Source organism: Athalia rosae, chromosome 7 (genome assembly GCF_917208135.1).
Source record: "Athalia rosae chromosome 7, iyAthRosa1.1, whole genome shotgun sequence".
Taxonomy (NCBI): domain Eukaryota; kingdom Metazoa; phylum Arthropoda; class Insecta; order Hymenoptera; family Athaliidae; genus Athalia; species Athalia rosae.
The window spans coordinates 10,869,156-10,883,486 of record NC_064032.1 but is presented as its reverse complement, the minus strand read 5'-3'; the positions used below and the strand labels follow the sequence as shown (position 1 = coordinate 10,883,486).

The window sequence follows — 14,331 nt, the reverse complement described above, 5'->3', positions numbered from 1 at the left end:
TTTTTTTTCTACTTTCATAAACCTTCAGCCAAAGGGAGCTTTGATTTCTTTTTTTTTTTTTTTTCATTTTTTTCATTTTTTGTTCAGACGGACCATGATATCGATAAATCATGGAGACACTTTGGCGTAACGTCGAGCCTCGAAATTTATCGACATCGTAGGGTGTTTGTTTTTTCTTTTTTTTTTCCCCCTCGTTTTTATTCATTTCTATTCTTTATTACCCTTTTCGAATTTGAATAAATAATGCGGATTGAATAGACGAAAAAAGAAAAAAAAGAAAAAGAACGACGAGAGAAAAAAAAACAAATCATTCGATGAAACTCTCTGCGACTCGTTGTCGGTGAAAACGATACGAAATGAAACGGAGCTTCTGTATATTAGCGCCGTAGAGAAATACCGAAAGAAACGATAAATACGAGTTGAGCTTGAAAAATAAAAGTAAAAAAAAAAAAAAAAAAAAAAGAAAACCATCGCGATAACTCGAGGTATACAATATGACCTGCTTATAGACAAGTCGTACAAAGCGGCGGCAAGAGCACGCGGCGTTTGCGAGGGGTAAAGCCAGTCCATATAGTTTATCAATGGACCGGAAATATGACTAGCCGTGTTTTGTCCGTGCTTTCAGCAGATTAGGGTCGTAGATGGTCCTTAGATAAGGTACCCTCCGTCTTCGAGGTCTCGGTGTAGGTAACGTACGTATACATTTATGTACAAAATCGCCCTGAGGGGGATAAGAAAGATGAGGGAGAAAAAAAAAAAGAAATGAAAAAAAAAAAGAAGAGAAGAGAAGAGAGGCAAAAGGAGAATTTAAATGGCAGATGGAAAAAAATGGACGTTATATATAACGAGGATTTCGCGGATCACCCGTTATATCCGAAGGGGTATGCATGCGCCACGTTCCGCGGCGGTGCTCGGCGATCAGAGGAAAGATAAACCCTCTTCCTCTTCCTCTTCCTCTTCCTCTTCCAAGTTCCTAGTATCAAAATGGCGCCGCTTCCGATTTACAGTCGTTGAGGCGAGAGAGCGGCTACCTAGACAAGGGGGTGAGCCGTAGAGAGTCCTGGCGGAACTTGGTGCACGGGATATCTCGCACCCCCCCCCCCCCCCCCACCCCCCACCCCCTCCCCTCTCACTTTGAGATCCACTGACCCATGTAAGGTCCGAAGCTCAGTCTCTCTATCTCTATTTTACAATCGGGAGAGGGGCGAGACGATAAGGAGGGAGCTTTTATTGAAATCTTTCCCCAGTCCTTCCCCGCTTACGGATGTATATATGTATATGTATAAGTTCAGACTGCCCTCTTCTTCTTCTTCTTCTTCTCCCGCGTCTCCATTCCTTTTCCTCCTGCTTCTCGAACCGGCTCTGTACGGTTTATACTATCGACGCGCGTGATACCCGCGCGCGGTGTGCGGAAAAGAGAGAGAAATAGGGGAACTGAAAAAAAAAAAAAAAGAAAAAGCGACACTTTTATCAGTCAGATAAATTTTCTCAGGATCCCCTCATACCGGCTGCCCCTATTTTTACTGCCGCGTAGCATCCCCCCCCCCCCTCCGCGAAGATCTTCAACTCCATAAACCGTTAGCCATCCGACTGTCGTGGCATACAGAGAGATAGAATTCTTCATATAATACCCACTTCTCGCTTATATTACTCATGAATATACACTAGCCGTATTATTCGGGGGGAGGGCACGGGTTTATGCAGTTCGAAATCCATGACGTACACTTCTTGGAATTTTATTGGACTCTCGCGCGAACGTCAACTTCGTATACTATACATAGTATAAGCTGACTCGTATTCAATCTCGTAGCGACGGCACGCGCGGTGGTCTCTTCTTTTCCCCTCGGGATTCCGGACGAGAATCTACGCGGGCCCCCCCTCCCCCCCACCCTGATTACCGCGCAATTTTTATTGCGAATTTTTTTTGCGTTTCGAACCTGACGGCAAGTATCGCTTCCCCCATGGATCGATTCGTCCATTTTATCCGCAACGCGGTCTCCGTGATTCGTTCCCTCTTTCTTTTGCCCGGTACTTTGATCATTCGGGGTTACAGCGAGTCCGATTTCAATAGCTCGACCCGTACGCGCTACCGACGTTCCTTCGAGGATCGTATACCGGGGTCGGAAAAGCCTCGAGGCTCACTTCCGGTTTCGTCACGCCGTCCCCGAACGCCGCGACAATGTCGACGTTGACAACGACGACGGCGTCGACGAGCGGAACGACGTCCGATGGACGGGACGCGTTCGAAAAGTCAAAGGAAAGAAGCCGAAGGATTTTCCCTCGAATTATTCCGGAGCGTTTTTGTAAATTGTTATCTTTAATGCGTCGGTCGCTTTGTCAGTAAAGAATCTTTTTTACGGCGTATGGATACCGGTCGGTTGTTGGTTCGCTGTACGGTCTAATTAAAGGATGTGGAATACGGTACTTTCAACTGCCAATTGCGCAATGTTTACTGCTAATTGAACTGTAAAAGTGGCACTCGAAGTCGCTCCTGTTGGCTGCTTATATGCCGTTCAAAACCGTTTGCCAACTTCCCAGCTGCTTTCCAACTACTACTACCACCCGGCCCACCACCGTTCCTTACCCGTTTCGGCCATATTCCGCAACTGCATGCGAGTCGTTGAATAATACCGGAGAAATGTACACCGAATCACATACGATAGAACCACTCACTTCATCAGGTGGTCGTACATTTATTTTTATCTTATTTTTTACTTTCTCTTGAGTTTTTCTCTCCATGAAATTCAAAGTCCCGCGAGACGCGAGATTCGAGTTTCTTACGAATTCTTAGTCTTTTTCTTTCTTTCCTTTGCTTTTTTTTTTTTCTTTTCTTTTTCTTATTTTCACTAAGGCAAATAGGAGCAGTCTTTGAAGTATACTGGAAGTCCTTTAAAACAGTATCAATAATTCACTTCGGGACGTACCTACCGTCATGCCGAACTGCTTTGAACCTTGATGATATGATCCTCTGCCTTTTTCCCTTCAAGTCCTCATCAAATCACGTTTGAGAATAATTTCTATAGACGTATGTACGGCGAGTTCTGTGTGTGTACGTATAAAAAAGAAAATTCCGTAACCTCGAGTATCGGGATATACTTTACCTCGTCGTAACGTGCTTTGCTAGGAAATTTCGACGAGTGTTCGTATCTCGGAAACGCGAATCCCTCGGCGAAATTGGGCTACGAATAAAACGAAACGAGATACCTCCGTACGTCTGTTCGGCGAAATCGAGAAATTGGCGATAATTCGACGGATAGATCGGTTTGTGTTTGGCGAACTTGGATTTCTCATACGGAGACGCGTCGAATCGGTAGAAGAAAAAAAAATGCTAATTGTTGATCGAAAAATCGAAAAAGATCAAAGGCTACGACCTTTGACAAATCTCGCGCGATGCCCGTTACTTCGATGTATTTCGATTTATTGCGAATTGTATATTTCTCGATATCGTTTTTGATTCCCGAGTTGGTATATTACAGGGTAGTACCCCCCCCCCCCTCCACCCCCTCCCCCACCCCGTGGAAGAGAAGACTGTCATTTTTCACGCTGTTTGACAACCGAGTATCGTAACAAGCGCGATAATAAGACCCTTTCAGCAACGGGAACAACGCGCCTCGAGATTCTCCCCTCTCTCGGAAAATCTCCCCCTGGCCTTGGTTCGGAATTCCGATAATGACACCGTACACCAGAAGTGGTTATAAGATCTACACGATATCCTGCTGGATCTCCGGCGCGTGGTTCAGCGAGGCAATTTGTTTCCATGAACATAGTTTGCGCACCTTTTAGCTCTCCTCCAGGATTCTCGTGACTCGGTTCTTTCTCTCCCTTTTATTTTTTTTTATTTTCTCTCTCTGTTTCGAACGCCGTCTCCCTATCCAAACTCCGGTGCCAGGCAATAAATATGGTCGAGTATGTCGGCGGTAGGGGGGGGGGGGGGGGGGGGGGCGAATAAAGATAAAAAGAAATTACAGCGCAGTAAGAAGCCGGGGGATCGGCTTGGTTTGGTTCCTTCTAAGTCAGGACGCACTTTGAGAAGAAGTCGAGCGCGGACTCGGGGGCTCCGAGACTCCCGCGGATCACCCCCTCCCCCTTCACCCCCCCTCACCTCCCCGCAAACGTCGGGTATTGCTTCGTTCCGTTTTCTCTCTGGATATTCCCGAAGCCCTCCCCTTCGACCTCTTCGTCTTCCCTTCCCCCGCCCCGATACGCGATGCTCTTAAGCTGAATTATAGATGTCCTTCGCAGGGCCCGTCGGTCCATCTTCCTCTGTGTGAAGGATGGAATCCTCGAGACCTCACCGACTGAGCCGGCCACCCTGCCACTCCGTGTACGGTATAACCTGTACACACGTGTGGCGAAGCTAAAAGAAGCATTTCCTCGATCTTCCATCCACCGAACGGTCCGCACCACCTTCCGCCGTAAGAATGTCCCAACACTACCGTACCGCGAGGTGACTACTGTACCCTCATACCCTTATATATACCGGCTCTTCTGAGAGTCCGGGGGAATAAATTCTCCGGATATTTGGTGGCGACATACTTTATGGAGTTTCATCTCTACAGAAATACTAGCGGCTCCCTCCTCGTTCTCGCGCTACCCGTTCCATCGGGTCCCCGAACCCCCCCCCTCCTCCGATAAAGCCGTTTGTCGAAGGCTCAATTGCTTTTTGACTTACCGTTTCGCTCTCGCTGAAACCACCGACCCTCTGGAAACCTTCTCCTCCACCTTCCTCCGCGCGACACTTCCGACTTTTACTCCCTCTCACTCTCTCTCTGCTCTTTCTCTCTGCTCTCTGGTCTCTGACCACGCCGGACTCTTCCTCTTTGCCGACGTACGTTCTGCAACACCTTCCCGCTACGAGATACGTGTGAGAGCGCTCGAGACCGCCATATTTGACCTCTGATTCACCCCTCGTAACGCTCCATAGTCAATAAAGCTGTCATTTCACCTTCGGCGTTACAGTTGCCGAAGGGAAACCCCAGGCCGTTCCTCTCCAGAGGTGGACAGAGACGAGATGAATTTATCGCAACACCTTCGAACAAACTACGCACCACCGAGCTCGCTCTTTTTTCTCTCCCTCTCTCTCTCTTTCTCTCTCTCTCTCTCTCACCCCTCGATGATCCGAAAAAGGTGGAAGAGAACGGTGAGCTTTGTCGTTTTTTTTCTTCTTTTCCGTCAAACAAAACCGAAAGCTCGGAAGGAATGTTATTTTTCAAAATACATGAACGATTCCGTTTCGGAAAATCCAGCCAATGCAACCGGAGAACTAGAGAAAAAAAGATTGAAGCGAGTCAATTTTTAAATCGCCCCCGGGCAGGGCGCTCCGAGCAACCCTCTGCGTGTGCCGTGTTTTTTCTTTTTTTCTTTTTTTTTTTTTTCCTTTTTTTTCATCCTTTTTCTTTCGGCTTATCTAGACAGACTTACACTCGAGGGGTTGTGTCACTCAATTTTGTGCGTTAAAAAACTTTTTTTCTACCAGCGGATACCTACCTCGTTGTATTTTTGTTCTCGAACTTTGGATCCGTCGATGCAATTACAGAAGATTTGCACAGGAAATTTTTGGAATTTTTTTTTTCTTCATTTTTTATTACCGAATTATTTTCCATTTCTCTTTAAAGAAAATCGGGCGGAGAGGGGGGGAGTGGGGAAAATTAGGGACCAGAGATGGTGTCGCGTTTTCGCCCTTGATTTTGAATATCTGACGTATCCAATTACCTCCGAAGATCGAGGAGAAGTAGACACGCTTCCTCTCATCCTTTGGCATAAGCTAAAATTTATACAAGTACCGAAAATATTATTAAGGACGCGATACTTGACTCGGAATCAAGTTACAAGCGACGTTCAACGAATATTACGGCATACGTAAAATAAATCGTCTTTCGCTCCATTTTTTCATCCATTCAACTTTATCGAATTTTCGTATAGGTACTCGGCGGAACGCGCGCGACTCAAGGTTCTTTCGTAAGAAAAAAAAAACAAATCAAATTACCCCAAAGATGAAAAAGCGAAGGAATATTAATTCACTGCAATTAATTCACTGCTCGGGATACCCAGGGTACAGCGTAATCCGATAACGCTATAAATCCAGTGCTGATAAAAGCCTCTTCGGTATCCAACTACCAGCCGGTCACGAATGACGAAAGACGTGCGAACGGTTGTGAGTGAAGAAAAAAATTAAGCGACACTTTTACACCGGTTAAACGATCCTCAACTTCTCCAAAAGCTTGGGAATTTCTTTTTGCGCCCTCAGTTTTTTCGTCGCGTAATTTCCACCGTCTAGTCCGTCCTGGATCGGACACGTATCCTTTGAGTACCAGTCGGTGAGCTTCTCGTATGTTTTTACCGGCGACGACGGGTCGTCGAGCATATCGCATAGGTTGCACATAGTCCACGAAGTCGCGGACTCCACGGCGTAGAACCTCTTCCACCAGAAGTACTTCAAGTACTCTTCGCGGTCGCCGGACAAATCGATCAAAAATTCCGCAAGTGATTTCGGACTGTCGAAGTCCAGAGCGTCCACGTAAGAATGAGGTGGAGCGAATTTTTTGTACTCGGCACCGCCGTAAACCACCGGTACAACGTTGTACCTGAAATCGAACGGAGAGTTTAAAATCGGTCGGGGGGGGGGGATGGGGGGAGTCGTGGGGGGGGGGGGGGGGCGAGCTCCTCTACCTCAGGGTGTCGAAGAATATTTCGGTGACGTAATCCCGGCACAGCGAATCCTCGAAGGCGAAATGGAAGAAGTACGCAGCCCCGACGACGTCCTTTTTCACGACGTCGACCGGCATGTGCTTCCTAACTTCCTCGACCAACGATTCCCTACCACCGATCGTTTTACCCCCGCCTGCGAACGTAGCCGCGAGTTTTGTTTTCTCCTCGAAATCCAATTCCGTGATAAATCTCATCGGATCGTAGCTCGGCTCCATCCAAATCGGGGATTCGAGGGGTCCCACCGTTTCGCCGGTGTCCGTATTCCTGAATATCCCGTAGGGCCAAACGACGTCGCTGTCGAGTCTGTAGGTCATGGTCATGTTGAAAAAGTTATCGAAGAAACGATCAACCGGTGGTTCGTTCATCGGACTGTCGATATTAACGAAGACGTAGATCTGCTCGGGTCCTCTAACGGCGGGAAGGTCGTTCGTCCGCAGTTCGTTACCGTGAAATAGAATCACCTTGAATTCGCTCACGTTCAACGATCCCCGGTCGTTCGTCGCAACGCACTCTTTGTAACCCGCGCACGTGTCGAAGTGACCGGTTTTACCAAGGCCGAAATACTTCTCGACGTACGGGAGGGACGTCCACGATAGTATCGTTTTTTTATCGCCGTAGTCGATCGGACCGTCCTGGGAATCCGGTAGCGGCGATTCGTTTTCTGCAACTTCTGACTCGGAACGAGACAAATGACTTTTCACCCGTTCGCCCACCTCGTAACTCTCCCACTTTGACACTAGGCTCAAATAGTAAATAGTTATCGCCGTTACCGCGCATATCAGCAACGCTATTATCGCGTAATCTTTTCTCATTCCCATCGCGAACATATTTGCCGAACAAACAACGGTTCTTCGAGATTGCCTAACGCTGTATGATCGTCACACACCGGGCATAATTTATCTCGTTCAATTATTTCCGAGACGCGATAACCGTGAAGCGGCGTAACGTGATACCCACCGTTGCGAGTGTTTACGAAAATTTGAAAAATCTTTGTAAAAATTCACTTCAGCTCCGTTCCGTTGTGACCGACGGATGAGTTGATTCGTTCGAAAAATTTGGCCACCTTACCCTGGCTTCTCTCCGTTCTTATTTTTAAAACAAATAAAACCCAGCAGCCGATGAAATATATATGAGGTTGGAAAGAATTCCAGTCAGTCAGTCACACTAATGAAGCAGAGTTCTATCGGCGCGCCTAGATCGAACGTCGCTCACGTTTAAAAAACCAGTTTCACACACTCGCACGGGTATAGAAATAACTTTTCCGTCTCCACTCAGGGTCCCGATCCTATGGTAGAATTCGTAGACCGAATCGCACGTTACGACTACGACCAGCAAGATCAACGTCGTTTTAGGAACTGTCTCGTGTTTCGCGTCCATAATGTACAGAATATATATGAAAAAGATGAAGGTGTGATTCGTGTCACCTTGATAAGGCATATTACGCGCGTCTCGTTCGTTAAAACAAGACGCACGCGTTTGTCGTAGGTGCTCGACCTGGGAGGGACTTTGTTGGGAACAATTGTATTTGACTATCGTCAATAGAAGTGTATGTTACAAGAAAAAAAAAAAAAAAAAAAAAAAAAGTCATTCGGTTCGATCGATTCACAGTCCGTGGAGTGTCGAAGTTTTGCGTAACAATTCGACGCAGTCCATATTTAGAAAAACAGACTACGCAACACTCAATTAATTTTAATTCGACCATTCGAGCGGCTGCAGCATGACTGGTTCTATTGGTATTAATATAACCGCGATTGCGTTATACGTACAACGTTTTTGTTCCTCTCGTACGAAGCTACGTTTAGAAAACTCTCGAAAATTCATTGGCTGACGGAACGCGTTATGCGTTCGAAGCAAAAAAAGTACGAACACCGCCGATAATATCCGATCTGAGAGTGATCGGAAAATCCTTTCCATTTCCCCTTTTTTTTTCCTTTGTTTTCCCAAACTGTTTCCGGATTTGTTCCCTCGTACACTTTTTGAGGATTATCTCTCCGTTGGAAAGATTTTACTTATGCAAAATGCGTGAGGCGCGTTACACGTACGTGTACTATACATGCATATACTATATAGGTAAGCGGGAAAGAGGACTGCGTAGCGATAATCGCTTGTGTAATCATTGATGGGGGGACGTTGCGCGGGTCGTTTCTACGTTGCACAACGCTAACTCTGCAGCAGATTTCGGGCGCAAGTGCAGCGCACCGGCAGCGCCAGATAGAGCAACAGCGCGTCGTTGCAGCGTGGGGATAATTATTTTAAAATTCATGGTTCGTTAGCCTCGGCGTGTCCACCTTCGTTATCACTGGCAATAATTCATCGGCACGCTTCTCCACGTTTCATATATTATCTTCTATGTGTATATAACATAAAACAAGCCTAGCCAACTTATATATATATATATTACATATGTACATATATAACGGGTACAACTGAGGCCGAACTAGTTCACCCGAATACGTGTGACGGAATTAACGTTTATTTAACTGCGGTTAATTTGTCATTTTTTTTTTTTTTTTTCTTTTTCTCTCTCTCTCTCTCGAGTCCGTCTCACCGTCGATCGTACAGCTACTATGGCTACTTTTTCGTATTTTTCGCGAGCATAAACTCGCGATAGGAGAAAAGAAAACAAGAAATCGGCGTAGAAAAAGGCGAAGGAAAACTTTTGGGTTCTACTAATTCGTGCGATCCTCCTTCCTGGCTCCTATTAACGATACTTATCTACAGGTATACAAGTTTAGATAGTTTATCGGATTTTTCGAGCCACTATAGCAATTATCGAAGAAGAAGAAAGAGGAGGAGGAGGAGGAGGAGGATCGAATGAGAAAAACGAAATAAGAAGACGATGTACTTAACTTCGTTTTTTTTTTTTTTTTTTAGATTTGCTTCATTTTTTTTTTTTAACTGGGAGTTTTAGCGATCGATGCAAGCTGAAGAAGAAGAAGCGCAATGAGTGGATGGATCGGGATATTTTTTTTTTTCTTCGAAAAATGAACGAGCTGGTAGATCGATTTGTCATGAAATCCTTTCTAATTTGTTTTCTGTATTTTCGTTTTTCAGCTTTAACGGACGAACCGAGATTCGCCGAACCTATTCCAAACGTGACGGTGGCCCTTGGAAGGGACGCTAATCTTCCATGCGTCGTAGAAAACCTTGGAAAGTACAAGGTACGCATACATTATCTAATTTAAAAGTGAAAATGCACCGAAATGATTTGTGAAAAAATTGTTGGTTTCTTTTCCTTTGGGATTCCGTATCCGTTGCGCAATCGCTTTTGGCTCGGGTTAAATTCGAGGCGAGGTAATAATCTTTTTCTCTTCGGACCGCTAACGTCGAATTCTTGCATTTTCTGGATACAAAGAAACGCAGGAAAAAAAAAAAAGAAGGGTCTGATTTTGGTCTGGAAGCACCGCGGCAACGGTAACGGTAGCAACAGAAGCAACCGTCGGAGTTCGATCCTTTTTTGATCTTTGACAGCGATTTTCTCCTCCCCATATTTTTCTCTTTACTCTTTACTTTTTACTTTCTACTTTCTACTTTTACCCTCCCACTCCCCCGCCCGCCCGCTCTTCAAAGCAGCGAAGTTATAGCGACGTTATGAAAATTGAAAAATGTCTCTTCTTCTGCTTGAACAAAGAATTCTATCGAGAGGCGAACCACCACCCCGTATTCCTCTTTTTTCCACCCCGCTTCCCCCTACGCCGTCACAAGGGTTGAGCGAAAGCGGAGAGAGCTGTCCGAACGAAATGAAGAATGTAATTTTGAAGAATCAAAATACCTCATCTTATCGTACGTACCTTGTATGAGTTGAAAATTTTTGAATAAAAGGGGGAAGAAAGCTGTTCTGAAATATTCGGATTTCGAGTTTGATTTTAGAAGGATATTCGGGGCTATTCGCTCTTAAAATCATTCGACCACCTCGAAACGAAATCGCGGTCAAATATACCTCCAAGTTATTTGCGGCGAAACGTGATAGACAAAAAAAGAAAAAAAAAAGAAAAAAAAAAAAAACCACCCCGAGCGCTCGAATTCGCGACACCGACTATTTTTCCTACCAACACACGAATGACTCGCGTTGTTGAATGATATCAAATTTCTTCGGCGATCCTTCCGGCAACCTCTTTCATACCCGCTCGGTGATTACGGAGGTTGAAGCCCGAGCAAAAACAGCCCATTCACCTCCCCGGTGTAGTCTCACTATACCGATTATTTCCAAAAACTTAACGGGCTCCCATTGTCGTTGTGCTTGATCAATGTCATTGTCATTGTCATTGCCGTTCTCCTCGGAGCGCGGCTGAGAAAATTGTTACTCCCCGCGAGCCCGTATAACCTAAGAAAAGAGAGAAGGAGGTGTGCGAAAAGACAAGAATCATAAAACGGGATGAAAGTAATTCCGTCGGGGACAACCCCCTCCTTCCGTCGTCGAGAGCTTGAACGGGCTTTTCTCAACACCCCCATCACATCCACCTCCACCTCCATCTCGGACTTTTTATTTTTTTGATAAATCTTTCTTTTTTTTTTTTCGACATCCTTTTTTTTTATCATCCACCGCATTGTACGCTGCACTTTCCTCATTTTTTATCTAACACACAGCGTCGCCTGGAGAATATCAAATGAAAAACGATATGGAATTCCCAACGATTCTCCCGATGAACAATGAAAGAAGAAAAACTGCAATTTTGATCACCTCGAAAAACTACGTAATCGACCATGAAAATCGAGGTTCCTTCCAGCTCGTTTTCTCTCCGAAACTCTTTGACTTTGAAACGATATTCATTTTTTTAATCTCTTCTTTTTTTTTTCCATGCATTAATAATCGTTTTTCAGGGCCGATGGAGGGTATAATTATTGTACGTTGCAGCCGGGTTCTCGTAATTTTGCATTTTGCTGTTGTAATATTATCATATTCATTTTACTTCAGTTTTGTTTATCCGATCCTTCAGACACTCGTTAATTTTTTTTTTTTTTCTTTTAATTTTTACCTCACTTATTATGTACCCCGTATATTACTGCGCAGTATCACTACACTTCCATGTCTTCGAGCTCGTTCAGAGCGAAGAGAATGAAAAGAGGCGGAGGGAAAAAGGAGCGGAGAGAAAAGGGAAGGGAACGAAACAGAGGGACGATGGGGAGAGAATGAACAATGTGTAGGGAGCTTTTGCAGCTTCTGTCAGTTCTGCTGCTGCTGCTGCTGCTGCTGCCGCTGCTGCTGCAGCTTTAGCTCCAGACTTTGATAGACTAATTCAAATGAAATGGTTTTGTTCAAGGTTTCTTCTCCACAACGAGCTTTTGCTCTCCCCCATGTACAATATCCGAATTATACACCCTCGATTTAGACTACAAATTATTATTATCATCACGTGATTTGATTTTCTTCTTCTTCTTCTTTTTTTTTTCCTTCTTTTTTTTTTTGTTCATTAACTTTTCTAGTTATCCCGAATATATCGCTAACTTTATTTTATCGAAGTTCGTGAAAAAAAACAAAAATAAAGAAACGTTGAACATAAATCAAATATAAATTAAATGAAACCTCATATACATATATATCCGGTCGTTCGATTCCCGGCTGTTCGGAACTGCGTGCGAATCAAAAACTGTCGTAGTCCGGCTCCCTCCCGGGGGAGGTATTGAAAAATTGATATTAATTCGGGATTTTTTTGTCACGGGACAACGTTTTTCATTCATTTCTCTTCACCTCCCCGTTTCAATCTCCACTACTCAGTCGGTCAATCATTGTCTGCAGATTTGGAAATGCAGAAAGTCAACGTGTACCAGATGGGAGCGAGGGGGGAGGGGTGGGATGGGATGGGAAGGGATGGGAAGGGAAGGGAAGGGGTATAGAATCGGGGATGAAAACTATGCGGAATCGAGGGGATAGGGGGGGGGGGGGGGGGGGGGAAGAACGGGAGAGAGAAAACGATCGAATTTGACTGACTGCGTGAGACGGTATAGATGTATCTACGGTAATTGGGAGGAGACGCACCTCGGGGATGACGGGATGGATGCGGAGAATGGAGATTCGCGTGTTCGGAGAAAAATCACTCTCCGACTGACTCCCCTAACCCCGCTCCCCTTCTTCTTCATCATCGTCTTCTTACTCCTCCTCTCTTTTTTTCTCTTTTCTTTTCTTTTTGTTCTTCGCTCACAATCCTTCAGGATTTTATCTAACGTCGTCTCCCATTGACGATTCCCGATCGTTCCAAATCCTCGAGAAACTCCGGTCTCCCGATTGCACCGATATCAGCTGGCTGACGCTACCGTATGGAGGCTATTAAGTCCTCGGAATAAAGTCCCGAGGAAACGTACCCGTCTTCATCTTCCTTCCCCCCCCCTTTTTCTTTTCTTTTTCTTCCCCTTATCTCGCCTCTTCTCTCGTCTTAATTTTTAACGCTTCTTCACTTACATCGGTCCAAAGTGCCTTTCGATGTTTGAGCAACATAAAAATTCAATACCTACACAGAGACTGGCTACCACCTCGTTTTTCTAGTAAACGAAGTCGAACGAGACTCGGGTAAAAAAAAGGGAGGATAAAAAAAAAAAAAAAAAAAAAACGACCGTGAAAAGATGAAGATTATTTAGAAAATAAGGGCGAAGATCTTCTACCTCTTTGTTTTCAACGCAACAACCCCTCGTAGTTGCACCCAGGCTGGTCATAAAGATATCAAGTTTCCAGTTCGCCTACTCGCCGCGAGATTCACGCCGGAGGGGAAACGGGGGGGGGGGGGGGGGGGGAGGGTGGGTGGGTGGTTTGAAGAAACATTTTATATACACACAGTCAGCTGACGGGTAGTAAAGTGGTATTGAAGCGCAGAAGCGGTACGGAGCTTTTTGTTCCTCTGCATCATCCGGAGGATATTCCGCAAAGAGAGAGTAAAAGGTTGGGTAAACTGAAGGGAGGGGGGAGGAAGGGGAGGGGGAGGAGGAAGGGAGAGGGAGAGGAAGGTGGTTGAAAAGCGCGGGGGCCACCACCTCATAGGAATATTACAATTTGAACGCGATGCGGAAATGGAAGGACGATTGTTTGAATTTAGAATGGAGCCGCGTTATTTCTCTCGTCCGTTTTTATCCAACGTAAACGTCGAAACTAGAAAGGCGAAAGAAAAAAATAATAATAATTGCCGAACGGGCTGACCGATCTTTGGGCCCGAGGCAAAAATGAGGAGACGAGCCGAGTCGTGCCGGTTTCGATTATTTTCGAGCGTTCGTTCCTTTCATTCTCTTAGCTGTCATTCGACGGGCGCCACGGCACACACACACGAATTCAGACGTCTCCGGGCGAATAATATACGCGGTGGGACGACGTGGAATGATATGAAAAAATGAAGAAAAACGAAATGAAAAAGGGAATGGGGAAAAACGAGACGCCGTTTTGCGTACATATACATACATATTTCCACCCCGAGAATATACAGGTATACGTATATTCGGGGGTGATAAGTGTCAATTTAGTGGAAGAAATGTCGGCGGAGATTTTTTATTACCTCGCGGAGCACCGACGAAATTCATTGAATCGTAGAACTAGTAGTGGCGTTTTCATCTGGCGCGCGCGCTCGCGATTCGCTTCCGAATTTTTCGAGATATTTCCATCCCGCTATTTTTCCGGGAAAAAAGAGCGCGCGCGGCTCGTCG

At 45.3% G+C, this 14,331-nt stretch overlaps 2 protein-coding genes across 7 annotated transcripts in view; one reads left to right on the top strand and one right to left on the bottom strand.

The window, feature by feature from the left end:
- Nucleotides 1-14,331, top strand: part of LOC105691085 (lachesin-like) — a 123,611-nt gene that overhangs the window by 63,105 nt on the left and 46,175 nt on the right. For 4 of the 6 annotated variants that reach the window (XR_007279243.1, XM_048657907.1, XM_048657906.1 and 1 more), the window contains exon 3: nt 9,763-9,869. Coding sequence is in view for 3 of the 6 variants with exons in the window: in XM_048657907.1 (XP_048513864.1) it covers nt 9,763-9,869 (107 nt within the window). In the remaining 3 variants the exon portion in view is untranslated. Of the gene's footprint in view, nt 1-7,957; nt 8,089-9,186; nt 9,430-9,762; nt 9,870-14,331 lie in introns of those variants that run through there. The other 2 variants (XM_048657909.1, XM_048657908.1) reach the window with 2 other exon arrangements.
- On the bottom strand, nt 5,574-7,535 carry LOC105691084 (alpha-(1,3)-fucosyltransferase C-like). Its single transcript, XM_012409336.3, has 2 exons — nt 6,670-7,535; nt 5,574-6,584 (listed from the first exon to the last, which is right to left on the bottom strand). The coding sequence occupies exons 1-2, from the start codon at nt 7,533-7,535 to the stop codon at nt 6,194-6,196; spliced, it is 1,257 nt and encodes a 418-aa protein (XP_012264759.2). The 3' UTR covers nt 5,574-6,193.